The sequence below is a fragment of the Aplidium turbinatum genome, chromosome 17, assembly GCF_918807975.1.
Source record: "Aplidium turbinatum chromosome 17, kaAplTurb1.1, whole genome shotgun sequence".
Taxonomy (NCBI): Eukaryota; Metazoa; Chordata; class Ascidiacea; order Aplousobranchia; family Polyclinidae; genus Aplidium; species Aplidium turbinatum.
In genome coordinates this window covers 9,758,174-9,778,336 of record NC_137488.1, presented here as the reverse complement: position 1 = coordinate 9,778,336, position 20,163 = coordinate 9,758,174, and the positions used below count along the sequence as shown (strand labels likewise).

At 38.4% G+C, this 20,163-nt stretch overlaps 1 protein-coding gene across 2 annotated transcripts; it reads left to right on the top strand.

The window, feature by feature from the left end:
• Positions 1-336: 336 nt before the first annotated feature.
• LOC145786079 (SRSF protein kinase 3-like) lies at positions 337-20,163 on the top strand. Of its 2 annotated transcripts, none has more exons than XM_082597723.1 (19): positions 337-423; positions 1,624-1,726; positions 3,911-4,026; positions 5,235-5,343; positions 7,517-7,604; positions 7,863-7,950; positions 8,620-8,726; positions 9,918-10,083; positions 10,726-10,757; positions 11,272-11,400; positions 12,139-12,463; positions 12,635-12,668; positions 13,087-13,176; positions 13,655-13,750; positions 13,985-14,120; positions 14,699-14,806; positions 15,683-15,752; positions 17,258-17,350; positions 18,481-20,163. In XM_082597723.1, the coding sequence occupies exons 1-19, from the start codon at positions 408-410 to the stop codon at positions 18,663-18,665; spliced, it is 2,091 nt and encodes a 696-aa protein (XP_082453849.1). In that variant the 5' UTR covers positions 337-407; the 3' UTR covers positions 18,666-20,163. The 2 variants fall into 2 exon arrangements, with proteins under 2 accessions (XP_082453849.1, XP_082453850.1); XM_082597724.1 differs by lacking the exon at positions 17,258-17,350 and adding an exon at positions 17,106-17,198.

The following is a 20,163-nucleotide window of genomic DNA, read 5'->3' as shown; positions in this document are numbered from 1 at the left end:
GCCTAAAAGACGTGGACCCTGGAATTGATACCTGTTGGAATCTCAACTGCAGTCACAATGCACCAGCCAATGATTATAAAAATAAACTCTTGAGTTTGAGGTATTGGGGTAATATACCCACTTTTTCTGCGTTGTTTTGTCGTTTTTTGTTGTTCAAGAGAAGATGAAAGAAAGAAATATCTGTTATGCTCGAGTGAACCTGTAAATATAGGGCTCAGGCGTTATATTCACAATATACGATAAGAATAGCCACTGTGTATAAAAAATATATATTATAATTAACTACCATTTTTGCTTTTGCTTCTATATTAATAAAAAACATTGTTATTCATGTTTAGATTATACCTGTATCCAGTATTAAAACAAATTGATTGAACAGAGAATGCTATATTAATTACACCGCGACAATGAGTTCCAGAAAAAGTAAGTACATAGAAATGGTGTCCGACAAATTGTTCGTAAGCAATTGTTCGTAAAATTAATTCTTCGTAAAACAATTCTTCCTAAAGCATTTTTTCGTGCGTGCAGTTAAAATTTGATGTATACGAAGAAATGCTTTACGAAGAATTGTTTTACGGATTTCATTTTACGAAAACAGTTTACGAACAATTGTTTTATGAACAATTGCTTATGAACAATTGCTTTACGAACAATTTGCCTATAACCCATAGAAATTGCGTAGATAAACCTTCTGTTAAATGTTGAACAGCTAGGTCTATGACATACTGACATAGTTCTGTGCTTCAAAAAATAATTATGCACACTTTTTAGACTGTGCACTTGACCAACTTTTTAGACTGTCGGGGTGTGTGCTTGATCAAGTTAAGGATTGCTCTCCATTGCCGTTAAGGATTGCTCTCCATTCAGCGGCATCTAATGGATGGAATAGTTCCCCGGCAACCTTCAACAATCGGAAACTTCACTCTGTCAATCTCGGTGACCGGACCTGCGTCAGTGATTCAAGGCCTCTACAAGTATGTGAAACTGCCAGGATTAAGCTCTGCAAGAAGCTTTCCCAGTCCGAGGATAAATATTCAATCAATCAAGAACAAGGCCTGTGTTCCTTCATATACGATTTATTGCAGTTCCAAGCAGATACAACACGACTTCAACCAGAATAACAACATGTGATTAATTACATAATAGCATTCTGAATTCTAAAAATGGCAGGAAACAAGGAGAATGCCATAAGGAGTACAGGAAGATGACCTATGTACACTGTACAAGTGTACAGCCTGGAGTGGTTATACAGGCTCTTATAACAACGATAAGCTTGGAAAGTGTATCTAACATTCTTTTGGTTGTAGTCTAGGCTGCAGGCTTCTTGTCCCTTCCACAGTCTGATAGATTGTGTAGAGATGAGGTGCGAGACAATGCCCCCCTTCCTTTACAGGACATATTACAGGCAAATGGAAGTGGATGCCTAATTGCCTATCTGGCATGTGCATATGTGTCTGCACCTACAAATCATGCTCCACTTTTTGGCCTTGCCTGAATAGTATTCGACAATATGCTGTAAGTGCCTTCATTGTGGAGCAGTCTGTAAATCACATGTGAGGCAAATAAAAATGTATGCATTGCATTATGTTTGTGCAAACCCTAAATATTTCTTGTTTTGTCTAGTTATGGCTCTACAAGCCCGGAAAAAGAGATCAAAGCCAAAAAAGCCGATTAAGTTAAAGAAGAAGGAGAACACTCCAAACACTCCTTACAATCATTCTACAAAGTGAGCACTAAACTAAAACTAGATTTTCTCTACTAAGGCTTCATTAACCATAAACATTTGAATTTTTATGTTTGAAATAAATTAAAATAATGCTTGACACAGTGTGGTGTTCTACTCTTATGAGTTACCAATTGGTCCTGTTTAGTTTCTCATAATGTGCAAAGGAGGTAAGTAGGACTTGTGTAAGCTTGATGGCTTATGAAAGTAATGAGAATCGTATTATGAACAAGTCGGCTACATAGTAAAGGGTAGGAACTCTGGGACAATGCTTGAAAGGTCGCCAGTTCGACACTACTCAAGAGCATGCGACTGAGTCTGTTGGCAGGACACTTAACGGCATTCCTGAAGATGGAAATGAAGGTTGTCATCGTCGTCGTCGTCTGAGCTTCTGGGGCCGAGGGTCTATCCTTTTACCACCCCAAATTCACGATGTTCCCGGACTACACTGGAAGGCTGCTAGAGAGCAGCCAGTCTTTAGTTTCATCATCCATGACGCGCAGACCTTCCACTCCGTTAGGTGGCTTGAAGATGGTGCAGTCATTGATGATGTGGTCTGCGGTCTGTTCCTCGGCACCACATTCACAGGAGGAGGAAGAAGCCATTCCCCATTGGTGCATGGTTGAGGGGAAAAGCCCGACGCCCGTACGGAGATGGTTGAGGCGCACCCATGCCTGTCTCCGGAATGGCCCGATTCGGTGAGTCCGATTCGGTGAGTCCGATTTCTTAACGGGGGATTTTTTCAGTTTTTTTTTTAATTATCGGGTACCGTGGCCTAATTATCATTGCCGTTTTAGGGTTAGGGGTTAGGAGTTAGGGTTAGGGGTTAGAGGTTAGGAATTCACCGAATCAGACTCACCGAATCGGACTCACCGAATCGGACTCACCGAATCGGACTCACCGAATAGTAGCAGACCCGCCTGTCTCTGTAGTGTCAGGCCGATGGGGCGTGTGTCGGCGTTGGGGATGAATGAATGGAGTCTGGTGGTGCTTGACCTCCATTCAGAATTCCATTTATGATCCGCCCAAGTAGCCGCAGAGATGTCTTGTTCATCAGCTTCGTTGATCAGAAGCCGAGCGGCTGGCACGAATGGGTGTCTTGATTTCAGTCGACGGGGGTGCCCGTTTGGGAAGGCAGAGATCTTGTGGTGAAGAAGATGGTTAGGCTCTAGTGCCCGTCGACCGAGGGACAGAGTGGCTTCTTCGTGACGAAGCTCAGCAGGTTGGATGCCAGCGAGAATGGGAAGATTGTCCAATGGTGTGGAACACAGGCATCCGGTCACTGTGCGTAGGGCGCTGTTTATGACAGTGTCGATGTTGTGGCAGTGAGCACTGCGGCACCAGACAGGTGCACAGTACTCTGCAGAAGAGTAGACAAGGGCTAAGGCTGCTATTCGCAAAGTGTCAGCCCTAGCCCCCCAGCTAGAGCCTGCCAGGCGCTTCAGTAGTGCAGCACGGGATGTCAGTTTCTTGCGCAGTGACACCAAATGGTGGCGGTATGTGAGCGATCTGTCTAGTGTCACCCCAAGATACCTTGGCTCGGGGCAGAAGGACAGAGGTTTTCCGTTGTTGTGGACATGTAGCTCACGATCAGCTTCCCGATTGTGTAGGTGGAAAGCTGCCGCCACAGTCTTGGTTTTGCTGAGTTTCAGTCGCCAGTTCTGGAGATAAGCTGAGATGGTTTGCATGTCCTGGCTCAAGGTGTCTTCTAGATTTTCCCACAACTTTGTGGAGTGGAGAATTGCCAGATCGTCCGCATAAGCGTATTTTGCAGAGACCGTGGTTGGTAGGTCGTGGGTGTAGATGTTGAAAAGAAGTGGAGCCAGGACCGATCCCTGTGGGACGCCGTTTTTCAGCGTCTCAGTCTGCTTCGCCGTGGATTGCCGGTGGTGAGGGTGAAGCTTCGATTCCTGACAAGTTCCATAATCAATTAATCATATGGACCATATGTCGGTCAGGAAGCAGGCGAAGCAAAGGTTGTCATATCTCCTATTTCAGCAGATGTGCATCAACATGGGAAAAAGGTTGTCATATCCCCTGTTGATGCACATCTGCTGAAATAGGAGATGGCAACTGATGATGATTGATACTCAAATAAGCAATTAATTTTTAAATACGTTGTCTTTATTGGTTTTCCATGAATTACAATACTGTAATCATCTTAATTATTTTTGTATTATTTTCCAGTAATTGCGACAATTCGGAAACGGAGTCCCATGGTTCTTCAGACGAAGAAGATGCAACGGAAGAACTGCGAGGTTCAGATGATGATGAGCAAGAAGATCCTGCTGATTATTGCAAAGGTTTGTATTTTCTTACCTTGTTGTCGTCCAGGCAAATGGAATAATTGCACTCAACCCATTGAAAGGAATATTTGACATTATTAACCATAACAATCGATTTGGTAGTTTATAAATATGCATAATGTACGTACTGTGGAAATGACATGTTGGGCCTTGTGGGCTTGTAGATGTATTTATCAAGTATGACGTGTGATCGCATTTCTTTGTTTGTTTCTGACATATTTTATGTGGTAACATATAAACAAGGTAGGGTTTATCATGCCACTACAGTTTCATACGACAATGAATAAAACCAGATGAATTGAAACTTTTACATTTTATTAGCCACACATAGTACTCACTGTTTAGACTTTCTAGTCTACAATATCACCCCTAATTTTTGATAGCTGTGATAGAAAAAAAATTGTGTTATTTTTTCATTTGATTGCATTTCTCGTACTGCATAGATCACTGAAGATTTATTGTTGGTTTGGTTTTAACTTCACACGTCATTGAAAACTGTTTTTTATTGGCGACGTTTGTTGACTGTCTCAAATTTCCATTGTTTTTTTGCTTATTTACACTGGAACAATATACACCCCTCAGCTAATTAGAAATCAGCAGCACGTCGACCGTTTGACACTACAAAGTTCCCTGTGGGAAAAGATAATCCAATCACCAAAAGTTTTTTTTTCTTTTGACTAATCATTTATTAAGTTCACTCACGTCCTTTGTTATTTGCTTGCACCAAACAGACTGATCAACAACAACAACAACGACGTTGATAATTTTACGTGCCACATGCCTCAATGCGGAACCTAGTTTTTTTTTTTAATTTTCGCCATAACCCTCGACCAATTACGCAACGTCTTATTATTTTTCACAACAATTCCTGACTGAGTTTTTCATAATTATCTACCAAGCGTCTAAGTCAGGGGTGCCTAAAGTGCGGTAAGAGAGAACAATATCTGCGACTCTCATCTGGGCTCCACAATATACAATCCTAAAGCTTAGACCGAATTTCAAGGACAAAAGCGAATAAAAATTCAATGCGGCTGCTACGACTAGCAAAAAGTGAATTGCGGCCCGTGATTACAAAACTTTGGGCACCCCTGGTCTAGATGATGTCATTGAAAGTACTGTTTTGCTTGTATTTTTTCATCTTGTGTATAACATTACTAGTACAACAACTTAAAGTACTACTAGCATAATATGTATTACCTTTAAAGGTGGATACCACCCTGTCAAAGTTGGGGATCTCTTCAACAACCGCTATCATGTTGTTCGCAAACTCGGATGGGGCCATTTCTCCACAGTGTGGCTTTGTTGGGATATGAAGTAGGTTTGGCAATGAACAAAACTCTTGTTATTTCATGTCTTTTTTATAGTCTTGAAGTGTAAGTAAGGCCACTTTGCATAGTTAGGCTTAGAAGGACGGAAATGCCTTTGTTGAAGTTAAAGTAAGCCTTTCATGACTTGCTGATTTGTTTTATCACGTTTCATCGGCCATCGCACAATGTACAGCTAGGCTACTCTCTTAAGGTTAGTCAACTTTTTGTTCATTATGGTTGATTCAAAGTTTTCTGGTTTGCTTTAGCACATTCAGTTTCCAATCAGCTAGTGGCAAAGCGAGTTTTTTCGCGTCGTCAAGTTTTAGACGACTCCTGTAGTCAATCATACTATCCAGTCCACATCCACACTACCATATCATTGTAACCTGTCCCAAAAAAGGAGTCTTTCTTTTCTTTCGGATAAGGCAGGCAGGGTTTAAGTTTAATTATACCCAAAGAAAAGGTAACTAATTTCTGTAGACATGCATTATTGTCACACACATCAAATCATGTTTATTTATGTTGATGTGTCTTCAAATCTTTTGCTCAGAAACATTGTTGAAGCATTGCATAAATTTAAACCTTGTAAATCTCGGATCGTTTTCTCACTTCTAAAGGACATTGAATACCCCAAAGATAAAGACAATGCCATCAGCGAGCGTGCTATCTCTCAGTGGAGATGGACTTTAACTCACAAATCGTCAGGCTGACAATTGACAGCTATGGTTTTTTAATGTTTTATGTCACTGCTCGGAGCCGAACATTGTCTCAAACATTCTTGTCTCATTTCATTATTACTAGATGAAAAAACAAGGCTGGAATAATTGAAAAGAAAACCCTGTCGATGCTGAAATAATTCTGGCATTTCAATGACGAGTTATTTAAACATGGAACATTTTCCACATTTGCTCATAGTAGCATTGTTTGTTTTTCATGTAAAGCTTTTTGTTCTCCAATAAACAGAAGTGCTATTTGACTTATTGAAACTTCAATACTGTTGTGTTTAAAATTAAACAATCAGTATTTTAACAGCGTTTTTGGCTCGCGGCCAAGAGTATCAAAGATACAGTCAACCCCGCTTAATCGGACCACATCGGGACCAAGCCAAATTGGTCCGATTAAGCGGGTGGTCCCGTTAAACGGGGAGAACGAATTTCGTTATTTTTTTCATCGTTTTTGAAAATAGTTTAAGCATTTTACAATTGCGGCTATAAACACAACTAAAACACCATCAACAATCAAAACAAAATACAGTACTGTACAGTAGTCACTGGAAAAATGCATCAAGGGTCGTCTGTCTTTTGGCTTTATCAGCAGTTTTTCGGCTGGTTTTTGATTTTGTTAAGAATCTCTATTTTTTCTTTAAGTGTTCGATCTACGCGAGTTATTGCTGCCATTTTTATTCAATCACTAAAAGCATTCATTCGTTCTTCTGTACAGTACAGTATTCGGTGCTGCATCACAATTACTGTAATTCTGATTAGATAACAATTGACCTTATGACGTGACAACAAGCGTTTGTTTATCTGTAGCCTACTTCACTTTAAAATGGCTTAGCGAGAACGTAGCACGTTGCCCATCAACAACTCTTGAAGCCTCATGGGCGAAACACGTGTCTATCGCTGTCAATTCTTGCTACAAATCGGCTGCCGAGAAAAATAAAGGCCTATTTTAGGGCGGAGGGTGGTCCGTTTAAGCCGGGTGGTGGTCCGTTTAAGCGGGGAAAATTGTACAGAAAAATGGATTTGGATTCGGGACCAGTGCAAAATGGTCCGAATAAGCGGGTGGTCCTATTAAACGTGGGCCGATTAAGCGGGGTTGACTTGTATATGAAACAAAAAATCAAATATTCTTGGTATCTGCGTACCATTGCAACTGCGATAAATGGCAGCCACAAATTACATAGATTTTGAGTAATAAAGTACTTGTGGGTAATTGAAATACAGTAGGTTATATAATTGTTTTATGAATTAAAATTGTCTCAAACTTGAAAAATAATAATTTGAGCTATCAGTTTGCATGAGGTCGCTCAATCTCACTATCACAAATTCAACGTCTGCAAATGTAAAATCAATGTAAAAAAACTGGTTTGCTCTCTTTCACGCCCAAAAGGCAAGTTGTTTTGTTTCGCTTGAGTGCTTCCACGTCAGGCTCCTTCAAATTACAATCTTCTGGTTCAGGAACAAAAGATTTGTTGCGATGAAGGTTGTGAAGAGCGCTTCTCATTACACTGAGACCGCAGTGGACGAAATAAAGTTGTTGACTTCGGTATGATAATTGTTCTATTTGTGTTGGATTATTTTAAAAAGCAACTTGACTGAATTCACCTTACGTGGGTTAAGACTTCTACGACACTTGTGTAATGGCTACACCTAAATCAATATTATAATCGAATTTTTCAACAATTTTTCACGTATATATCACAAGAAGCCTTTACATCTATTGCTTAACAGGAATGATGCTTTTTGCTTGCACATTCTGATCAATATATCAATAACATCACCGTGATGCGTTTGTACGTTTCAGGTACGTGACGCTGACCCCACAGACCCCAATCGTGAACGTTGCGTTCAGCTACTGGATGATTTCAAAACTTATGGACCCAACGGAGCTCGTATCCTTCAGCTTATGATTCACTGACTGCTGTTTTTGTTGCCAAGCAAACCCACTTACTGAGAGCTATATAAATACACACAATGCAAATGTAGTTGCTACTTTTTCAAAAACCTTAACAGCCAGCTTCACTCTTATGAGTGGAACACCTATGAGATTTTCCGAATTCAAATACCATTCTGAACCTTCTTTTAACAACCGTCTGAAAATTTCACCAAAGGATCTTGTTAGAAAAATGTTGTTTGTGAGAAATATAATAAGAAACTGTGAGACCATTTCATTGTTTATATTTTTTGATTGATTGGGTCTGCTACTATTCGGTGAGTCCGATTCGGTGAGTTCCTAACCTCTAACCCCTAAGCCTAAAACGGCAATGATAATTAGGCTACGGTACCCGATAATTAAAAAAAAAAATTAAAAAAATCACCGAATAGGAATCGGACTCACCGAAACGGGCCATTCCGTGATTGGGTAGCAAATTAATTATTTATTGTTTCGAGAGAGAGTTTTCTTTCTTGTACCAAAGACAAGACACAGCAATGCAACAGGGTTGAGCGTTATAACAATATATTTTACATATTTACAAATAGTTTTAACAATCGAACGTTTTCGGCTTAACTTAGCCCTCATCATAAATCTGAAAATATTTACTTAACCGAACGACTTTTAGATGTTTGTATGGTGTTTGAAGTTTTAGGCCATCATTTGCTGAAATGGATCATAAAATCAAACTACCAAGGGATGCCAATACCTTGTGTTAAAGCCATTACCAAGCAGGTGACTACATTGCATTGTTGCTGAGTAATAAGTGTATGTTGTCAATGATTAGTTCTTGTGGACACTATGTTGTTAGGTTTGCAAAGCTGGTTTGTGTATCTCTGATATCATGATCCATCTTTTTACATTGATTTGACGTCTGTAAACGTTGACTCAATGTAAAATAGATGGATTTTGCTAGCCGGTGTTGGGTACGTAAAAGAAATCGGCGTAACGGCTCAGCAAGACCAGGATTTCCAAAGACATATTCATTTAACTTATGCAAGCTGCATTCTTTTAGTTTAGTGTCTTTTAGTTTTGAAATGTTTGTTTTAAATTTGACAGATTAAGTTAATGTAGCCTGTAAGAAGTGTTTCGTGGTTCGATGAAGGCTGAAAACTGCTTGATCACTCTAATAGTTGTTATTTAAAGCAATGTTCATTAAACTGTGTAGAGCATTGATGTGATTTATAACTAAGGTACCTTCAGCAAATAAGGCCCATTTGGTAACAAGGCCCACTTGACGTATCTGCTAAATTTAAACAGCACAAAATTCTATTGTGATTGTTTTTAAAAGTTTGACTAAAGTACAATCGATTGGTGAAGTAGAGTTGCAACTTCCAGTAGTTTTATAAATACAAGAAGTCTGGTACGGTCGTGAGAGCAAAATTTTCCAATTTACAAATTGTTTTTAATTATCGATTTTCCTACTTGCAGATTTTCTCTTAAATTCTAGAGGGTTGTGATGCATTGTCAGTCATAATAGCGCGGGAAACTTGCATATTTATGTGGCATTATTTTTTGCTGTAGTAAATGTAGTAATGAAGCTAGTTTTGTATGGTGGGCCTTATTGGGCTACTTTATTTGGTGGCCTCAAATATGGTGAGCCTTATTGCCAACGTATGCAAGTAATATAGCCTGGATGCTCCTTTTTTTGTACTTGCTCCTTTTTTTGTACTTGCTATAAGTTGAATTATAATAAATCAAGTTCAAATTTAAATATTTGCTAGGTATCTACCAACACTATATTCTTACCAAGTACGGTATGAACCAAAATTATCAAAACTCTTGTGAGATATGAGCAATCAAAGTTAGGTGGGTCTTATTAGCTGAAGACTCTTTATTTGTTTTGACTATTGTAGCAAGATATGTAACCTTTACAAATCTTCCATGTTTGCCTTATTTAATATAACATTGAAATGTTATTTTCAGGTCTTACAGTCACTAGACTATCTGCACACCAAGTGCGAAATCATCCACACAGATATTAAACCTGAAAATATCCTTTTATGCGTTGACGAACCTTACGTCAGAAGAATAGCTGCCGACGCCCAAAAGTGGCAGCAAAATGGAGGAAAACCACCTTCGGGGTCTTTAGGTAAAGTTACTCTTTGTTTGGATGTGTTCACCGTTTGACATAAAGCACGCAGTGACGGTCAGTACGGACTGGCATGCTTTCGTTTGAAAAGCTTTTTAAAAACTCAGTTGCAAGAATACGTTTTTACTTTGAATAGGTTTTGAAAATTTTTTTTTTGAGATTGAGCGACACTTAATACTCGCTGTGCAAACTGCGCCAGCAAAGTGATGAAAACAAACCTGTGTTTTGGCTTTGACCTTAATAAGGCGAGCATGTCAACAGGTTCTGCACAAGGACAAAAGAAAAGCACTTGAGTTTGAATCAGCAATGCTCAAATGTATTACAGTCACTCCGATAGTTAACAAAACGGCGTGCTATCTCTTTTCGAGGGTCCCGAAAACACTAATCTTAAAGTTAACTTAGATGGGTGGCAACTAAACAGATTGGAAAAACACTTAATTGTTTTGGGACTTTTGAAACTGTTTTTCGCTTAGAAAGCGTAGTTATAACATTAATCAATAAGAATCCAATTCTTATTCGATGTTTATTAGATTTGTGGTGTGTGTGGACTGTGGAATCATATTTATTTTACCTCTCAATGAGACTGTTGTTTGTCTTTTTAAACTGCTCCTTTGACCTGATATTTATATGTTGATTTTTTAGTGAGTACTGCTCCTCAACCAAGACCTGTGCAAGTAAGTCACGTACAACTGGTGTCATTTTACGTTTGTTAGCGATAGCTTCGATATTATGTGATCTGCTTTGAGACGAAACTAAAATTAAACGGCATCCGTTTGTGGAATCTTTTTTTCGGTAGCAATATTCTACTTTCAAGATAGTTATGACATGACTTTTGCTTGAAAAGATCAGTTTCACTGAATGTGTACAATTGCACGGAGTCTGAATGTTGTGTTCTTGGTGCTATTAGTTGGTTGGCATTTGGTAACGACATTGTTTAATTCTCAGAGCCTAGTTTCTTATTCCACCATCTCTTTGCTTTGGCTATAACTTTTTGTGATAAATTGTATTAGTTCAGTATTCACTTTCATAGTTTCTTAAACATAGCATAAAACACACTCCATCTCACATATCCATATTTAAGAAACTGCAAAAGTTACATAAAATATAACTTCCTGGGTGGCTGGATTCCAATCCCAACAGACCTCAAAAAGCAGACTTGCTGCAGTGATTTAACATTTTGTCTTTTAGTCCGGTCAAAAATTAACCAAAAATAAAAAGAAGAAAATGCGGAAGAAAGCCAAGAAGCAACAGCAGCTTCTGCAGATGCAAATTGAACAAATAGAAGCCACGGAGCGCGAAGGCAAACCACTGATGAATGTTAGTTTTTGTTTAGTTTTGATATCATAATCTTGTTTTATCATACAGCATTTAGTGCAGTCCGGTTGTTTTTACTATAATTTTGTTGCCAACGCACTTTGCGTGTTATCAGCAGACTATGTAATTGCTGCGACAGTCAACGTCTGACAGTGACGTAGCATAGGTTAGTAAAAAGTCTGTTTAATTTGGACACACCGTTGCAGTTTTGCTTTAAACCACAACCTATTGATGCTTTTAAGAGTTACTTCTTTTAAGAGTTGATTCAGCTGAAAAACCTAACCTTTGCTTCATGAGTAAGTAAATATGAGTAGGTCTACACAGAACCACTGAAATAACTTCTCGTGGTGATCAAATTACAGAGGCGGATAAATCGGCATGTGTGTGTGGTCGACATTTTCATCACAACGTCATAAGCCACTAGGCAAAAAAAACATCCTTCTGTTCACCGCATCAAATTTTAATGAAGCTATGAGAACTGAAATAACTTTTTAATTCAAGGTTTACTCCACTGACATAGCAGGAAATGCAGCTGATGCGACTGAGTAATGACTTAAAAGAAATATAGTGGCAGAAAATAACTGTTTCGGTTTTGTTAGTCTCACCAGCGCCGCGTGCTACTTTGACCATGTAATATAGACCACTAAGAAATGAGGTTGTTGGTACGATTGATTTCTAAGTTGACAATCTACATCTGACAGCTGAGTGAAGATCTTCACTTTTGACTTTTACCGGTTTCAGAAATCGGAAGCACCACTTGCCACACAAGCTCCAACAGCCCACCAACCTGACCTAGCATCTCCCGTCACTAATGGCGACGTACTGATCGAGGAAGACGTCATTGAAACTTACGACAACGAACATTTTGCGGATGCCACAGGAAACAACGGCGATTCATTGTCAAATGACATCGATTCCCTCGATCCAGTTCGTGGTGACGTCAAAAACGAAGCCGATAGAGAAGAAACAGACAATTATGAAACAGCAAACGAAGAGAAAAATGACAGTGAAGAAGCATTGCTCAGCAAAGGGGATCACACCGCACGCCTGATCAACGGTCAAACCGGTAAATAATAACTTTCCATTTTTGTGTTGCCAATTTAACGTATTTACATTTGCTTGAGCAATCGCCATCGTGAAATGTGGCGACAAGGTTAAATCTCTGCTTTTGTTTACACGGATGTCGCAATGTATTGCACCACGCTATGTATGTAATCAATTAATTTTACTTTTGCAGAAGCAAGTGATGTTTTGAACAACGAAATGAACAAGTAAGTTATAAAAAATATATATTTTCTTATAGACAACTTGCTCAAGAGTTACATTACTATATGCAGTATGGAGTATTTACTAGGAGTGAATACATCTTAAGATGCAGTAAGAAGTTTTGGTTTTGTAGATATTCCTTGGTCATGATTATGATGTCATTGATGTGCCTGTTTGATTGAATGGATAATGCCATGGTGGCTTTATACGAACCTGTGCGTTAGATTGGTTGTAATTTGATCAATGTCTGATTTTCTAAGGCCATTTGCTTTCTCAAAACCTGACCCAGGCAGCCTGACCTGACCGTTTTTTTACATTGATACATTGTCTGCAGACGTTGAATCGTGTAAAAACGGTTGATTTGCTGTCTAGGAATGCATTTCTTTTGCCTCATGCGCTTACAAAAGTTGTGCATTATACCAGGCTTGCATTGAGCGACGATATCGAAACTGAAAACACGACGAAAAGGGACAGTCCCCTTCAAAACGGGGTCAACGGGAAGCCGAATGAAAGGTTTGCTTGGCTGCTTGTGATCTCTCGTAGGCCTATCGTATGAATTGCTATACAACAAGACACATTTCATGTTTGTGTGAATCCTCAGTCTTTTCATAATGTCAGGTTAACCTTTATTTACAGTTTTGTAATTTGAATGCAAATACTTCAAAACGCGTCATAAAATATCATTCATGCAAATCAGAATGATGTGTCATTGAGAGCTGTCTAGTCTTCGATTCAACTTTAGGCCTCTTTTCTGTTTCGAGATTGATTTCGCTTTGTAACGTCACTTCCCAGTCAGCAAATCAGTAGCTTTTTCTATTGATTTAATGACTGCAAGCAGGTTGAAAAGGGGCTAGTTTCCTGGCTGGGTTAAAGTCATGTTTTCAGCTTAAAGCGACCTTACCATGTCATGAAAATCTTGTCTCAGATTCTTAATGATATAGTTGTAATTTGTAAATGTTCTAAATGTAATCTTTTTTTTATCAACTTCAAGTCTTTCCGAAGAAAAGAACGAGAACTTGAGATCAGGTCGAAGTGACGAAGTGGCTGACGAAAACGATAGAAATGGAAGGGGAAATTCATCGGACAGGTTTGTTATTCATCCATCTATTTAGTGACTTACCGAAAGTTGCCTTGTTTACATCCTTTAACGACGTCTATCGACGTTAAAGCGATGTACGAAAGGCAACTTTTGCCAGCTGAGTCGGTGCGTATTTACAGTTCATGTTTCAAGCGTTCCTTGCATAGCTGGTTTATCAATAAACTCGTATGCGTGTGGCACTGCAAGGCGTGCTTTGCGATTAATCCCATTGCCATTCAACAGCCAAACATCAACAAGCAAGGGCAGCGACTGGAAGACTTCAAGTTCAGCGAATGACTTGCTTGTCAATTTACTGGATCCGCTTAGCGCTGATCAAATCAAAGTGAAAATTGCCGACCTTGGAAACGCTTGCTGGATTGTAAGTGTCTTGTCACTGACTACTGCTTTTCAATTTTAGGCTACTTGTCAGTACTTGACATTTTCACTGCATTTGTACTGTTTTAGACCTTCCCAGCCAGAAAAATCAGTCCTTTTTTACATTGATTCAACGTCTGAAGACCTACTAATTTTCTGACTGAGTTACTGCTAACACTCTCACTGTCAAAATAACTTGACAGCTGCATCATTTTCATTGAGTGACGTCAAATGACATTCGAACAAGAATGATGCACCCAGTCAGCATTTCAGTCTATTCTACATCAATTCAATATTTGCGGACGTTAAGTCAATGCAAAATTAACATATGTTGGCTGCATTACCACGTTTATTTTTCGGTAAAAAATGAGTTTATTTTCTTGCCAGCTATGACACTTGCAATTTGATATTGTTTTTTTTTTTTCCAGTTAATACATGTTATCTTTGTATATATCGCATCAACGTCTTTAGATTTTGAAACAAGGTAAAATCACCCAGTTCTGTTGGCTGGGTTAGTCTTTTTGCAGACCTTAAACACACTTACACACCTATGATTCCGTTTTACTCGAATGCGTTTTGCAGAACAAACACTTCACTGAAGACATACAAACCCGACAATACAGGAGCATAGAGGTTTTACTTGGTAGCAGTTACAGTACACCAGCTGATCTATGGAGCACTGCTTGTATGGTGAGTAAATGCCAGCCTTATTACGTTGATACGACGTTAGCATAACATACAGTTTGAGTGCAGCTTCAAGATGTAGGCTGGTCGTATTAAGATGCTCCACCACATTTCTATCTTGTTGATCAATTTTTTATTTTGTGTTGAATGTTTGAGTAACTCTGTCCAAAACCATAGTACATGATACACTCTGCATTCCAAAAGCTTAAAATTGCCAAAAAAGGTTGTGTTGATAAGCATAACAATTTGCTGTATGTTGACAAGGTTTTGCACCAAGTTCACTTGTAAAGTTTTTCAGTATCTAGTTCTAAACGCGTGAGTTGTCCTTTCCTGCATTTAGATTCGTTGTTTCCTGCGCACTTTTGCAGCTTCATTCATACAATGCGTCAAATACACCTCATCGGTGATAAATGTTGCGAAACTTTTTATAGAATCAGACTGCGCCACTTGAAACATTTGTAAGGAAGTAAAATATGTTAGAATTGTGTTTATTAAGGTCTGATTATACTGAAATAGAATGAACAATTTAATATCAAAAAGTTGTGTGTCATTCGCATTAGTCATTGTTTCGTTCCAGACAGCAAAATCCTTCATGTTTACATTGATTCAACGTCTGCAGAGGGATTTTGCTGTCTGGGGCGATTGTAACTCTACATTTAAATTTCAATCTTTATATGCTATTTTGCATAATGGTCCACTAGGCCATTTGGTTTACTTTAATAACCATCTGCACTGATAGTAACGGTTTAAAGTTGTCTTAATTTCTTGTATATATGTCCCAGCTGGTAAAATCGATCCTTTTTATTGGTTCAACATCTGCGGACATTGAATCAGTGGTAGAAACACCAATTTGTGCTAATTTGAGTAAAATATTTCTGCTAGACCTTTGAACTCGCCACTGGGGATTATTTGTTTGAGCCCCATTCAGGAGAGGATTACTCAAGAGATGAAGGTGAGGATATGGGATGTTTTTTTGTATCACTTCTTTGTGTTTGTATCCCAGGCAGCAAATCAATCATGTTTTACATTGATTCAACGACTACAGAAGTTGAATAAATGTAAAAAATGATTGATTTGCTCTCTGGATATACACTTATACAGCATTAAGCAATAGATGGAGTTTCGCTTTTAGCAGCATAACTGTTGCTTACTACATTAAGTTTGTTTTTGTTTGTTTGGTCGACAAAGCTTCTAGCTGCAGATTTTGACATGAGTTGATGCATTGTAGTTGCAGTTTCACACCATTTGGGTTTTTAGTTTAACTTTTACCGCGATCAAACGTCCGAAAATAGAAAATTTAAAATTGATGGTTTTCAATATGTTAATTGATCACTAGAACCCGATCGTCTCAAAATAAGTCAATAAATTCAGTTTTATTGAACGAACGTTTGCCAAGAACTTATTGAAAGCGTTTTTAATGTAGCAGCTGCTTTGCTGTGTCTTCAGGCTTCAGTTCTACCCCGTGACGTACATAACTTGCGATCAATTTAATTGCCATTGTGCAGTCGCAGTTTCAAACTGTGACGCCACATTCAAATGTCCTCAGGTTATATCAGACAACACAAGGCGTGGTTTTTCGTTAAATCTATGCAACATGACGGTGACGGCGAAGATTACCGCTTTCGATTTCTCAAACATTAAGTTCTCGTGTTGAATCTAACACCAAACTTCATCGTTTTCTTTCCTCAATTGCTGATTTTCGAAGGCCTGTTGAGATACGTAACTGCACAGTGCACATCAACCCAATTTCTGACAAGTTGTTATTGATTGGTTATTAACGCGCAACAATTTGAAGGTTTGTTGTGTCAACACGCCATGTCGCAACCTTTGCCTCTCTTTGCTTTGTCGTTTTACGTCATAATTTGAGCAGCAGCTATATTCAGTTGTTATCGTGATCGATATGATGCGAATCTGTAAACTGAGCAGGATCGTTAAATGAGCATTTCTCAAAACACTTGATTTAACACTGCTTCAAAACGTTCCTCAAAGAACCAGTTTGAATTAAAACGTAGGCTTTTTCCAGTTATGAGTTCTACAATAATCTACATACAGTACATACACGACTTTGCCAGTTGTGTTTTCACACAACGCTTTTCAACTCGTGCTGTATGAAGAAAACAAAAACGCCATGATGCCTTATCTTAGCAATTTGTATTGTTATTTGCTTTTTTGATAAATATCTGTTTTAAAACATTTCTTGCATTTCACTGAGCTTGAAAAAAGGGGTTGAGGAAGCGCATTGTTGGCTCAAGAAGGTTGAGCAGCACTGTTTTATTTCAGATAACCTGTTTTGTTTTGTACTTAGATCACTTAGCGCAGGTTAAAGAATTGCTCGGATCTTTACCAATCTACTACATTCTAACCGGAAAATTGTCTCACCTCTATTTCACGAGACGTGGTAAAATTGTATTGGCGTGCTTTGCCTGTTTTGACATCAACTGCTTTTGCATGCTGCAGATCATATTGCTCTGATCATCGAGCTGCTTGGCCATGTACCTCGGAAGTTTGCTGCTAATGGACAATATAGTAAAGAATTTTTCAATAAACGAGGTACCCAGAGTTTTTAGTTCACTTTATATATGTACAAGTTTCACTTTTTAATAATTTCTTTGTTTACTACAGAATTTCACTAGGCGACTTGTTTACAATTGGTGTGCTGTAACTGGATTTTGAGTGGTTGTGTGTTTTTGAAACGTTTCGAAACATTTATTTAACGTGAAAACTATAGAATTTTGTTTGCGTGATAGATATGAGGGATTATGAATTTGTGAGTATGGATTTATGACAGACATGCACGTGTAAGGATGAATACCAATCGGACTTAGACAATTCGAAGTGCTTGATGAACAAATTTGACTTGTTTTTATACCACAACCATTTGTGTCAACGTAAATTTACTCTAAAAATTTTAAGACAAAAAGCCAATCCATGGAACGATCTTGTCATGTTAATTCGGTTTGCAAACCCCCCATTTTTGACATTGATTCGACGTTCGCAAACGTTGAATCAATGTACAAAAGATGCATTTCACCTACTAGAAATTCACACAAAACTTTCAAGCCATAATTTTGTCGTCAAATCCATAGAAATCAGGAAAATTTTCAACAAGAAGTATCGAATTTGTTAAAACTGGATTCCATTGCAGCTAGAGTGTGTTTCAATAAAAAGTTTGAACTAAGTTGATGCATTACCCGTACAGCAAAATCCGTCATTTTTACATTGATTCAACGTCTGCAGACGTTAAATCAATGTAAAATGTAGGATTTTGTTGTCTGAGTGCTCACACATCGCATGCTTAGATGAGATTGGACTGTGGTTGTACTATGAAGCATTTAGCCGCCAGGAGAGTTATATAATAGCGTTAAAGGCATAGCTCTGTATTTTTTCTGTAGCGCTGTTCGATGTGTTGCAGTTTAATGAAAACTTTCTGAAGTTTTTACAACCGTTTGTCATTAAAATGTTAAAGCTGCTATTTAACAGTTAATTTGTACGCAGGTTGAAGTGCTGAGTTATCATTTCTACCAACATGAAGTAGATTTTCTTAAGAGATTTAAGGCCTGGTTTAAAATTGAACACGATGAATAGAATTGCGTATTTCGTACACAGCCATATGCCTCGATTCAAACCTGGTTTATAATTCTGTTCGACTGGAATAAAACATAATGTTTCATCTTGCCCAGGTGAATTGCGCCACATCCACAAGCTGAAGATGTGGCCGTTGCGCGAAGTTTTAATCGAAAAGTACGAATGGCCTTTGGAGGAAGCCGAACAATTCGCATCGTTCTTATTGCCAATGCTTGAGGTTGTGCCTGAACGTCGAGCGACTGCTGCCGAATGCCTCAAGCATCCTTGGCTTTCAACATGACGGATGTGATCGGTGTTGTTGGGCAATTTTAGCTGTTTTTTTTTTCATGTCAATTCAGCGTCGTTTAGACTTTGCGTTGGTGTATTTCACCACGCTTTGCTGGTAGTTATTGTTGCTAACTTGCGCAGTTTTTAGTTTGATCATGCCGTAGCACAGTTGACACAAAACAACAAAATACTTAGCTTTGTACTGTTTTTTATCGGCATCAAGTTTTCGAAAACAACAAACTCGAAGATCTTTTAAATCGAAAGCTTTTGTATTATCACAGTGCCATAAACAATAGTGATGTCAAAACAAGGGTTTTGTAATGATGTCTAATGTCCTAACTTGCTGATTGGGTTCTCAAACATACCCACATACAAATATGTTGGCACACGCCGTTTTGGCTTCACTCTTCAGTTTTTCGGTGAGTTGGATTGGTAAAGCCATAAGGTTTGTCAAAAAGATTAGAAAATCGACAGGAAGCTGTTTTGGAATATCCATTTTCAAGTCTACACGGTGCCCACTTTGTTTCTTTATGTTAAGCTGTTGTCACGCCCCAGAAAAACTATCATTTTTAATACTATAATAATTTACACAGAAAAATCAAGAAAATACTCTTCTATACAGTATAATTTGTCCAATCCACAGTGTCAGCTAAGAAAACAATTTTAACTTGCGCCTTGTCCATTGTTTCTGACGTACAATAAGTTGCTCTGCATCAGACATTCGTCTTTGGTTGGTGGAAGTTGCCGCTTTGTTTAATTTATTGCTACCAAACTTTTTCTTTCAGGTTCAAACTGTGTCCATTATCCCATGTCAGTTTTGTTTGAAGTTGCAAAGTATTTTCAGCTTATGAAGTCATTCATGAAATTTACCATCCTTTTTGCCCACGCTGATATACCTGGTCATCCAACGTTTTGCATACGACTAAAGTAGGCCTATAAACAATTTGCATCGACTTTTTGACCTCATTGTAATAATGAATAGCCCCGATTTTCTTGTTGATTACATTACATAACTTTCTCACGGTTTTGTATTCTTGGTGCTAAACTCTAGTGTATGCTTATATTAGTGTATGCTAGTAGTGCTATACAGCAGAATCTGAGTATTGTTGGTCGATAGCATAGTACGCGATTAAAGTTCCGATGTTTGAGTCGAACTCGTTTTTCTGTGAAAGTTGATTTTTATGAATTCATTCGGATCAGAAACTGTAAAGTATACCACCCTTGTAGTCCAGTTTCACTGCAATGTTTAATACGATATGGTTCGCATACTCAAAAAAGTGAATGTTGCCGTGTGTATTGTGTACTAGAAAGGGTAAAAGAAACTTTTTGAATTCATATACCTGACCTGTTTGTATCAACTATGATATCAACTTCAAGAATTTGTACAAGTTTTGGTTTGACTGCACTGCTGCAAGTAGGCTACGTGTTGTTTTGCATGTTTACTCCATCAAAATCTTGCTTGATTTCTTACTTTCGAGCACATGTTATTAAACGAGTCGGGTTTTGTTGCA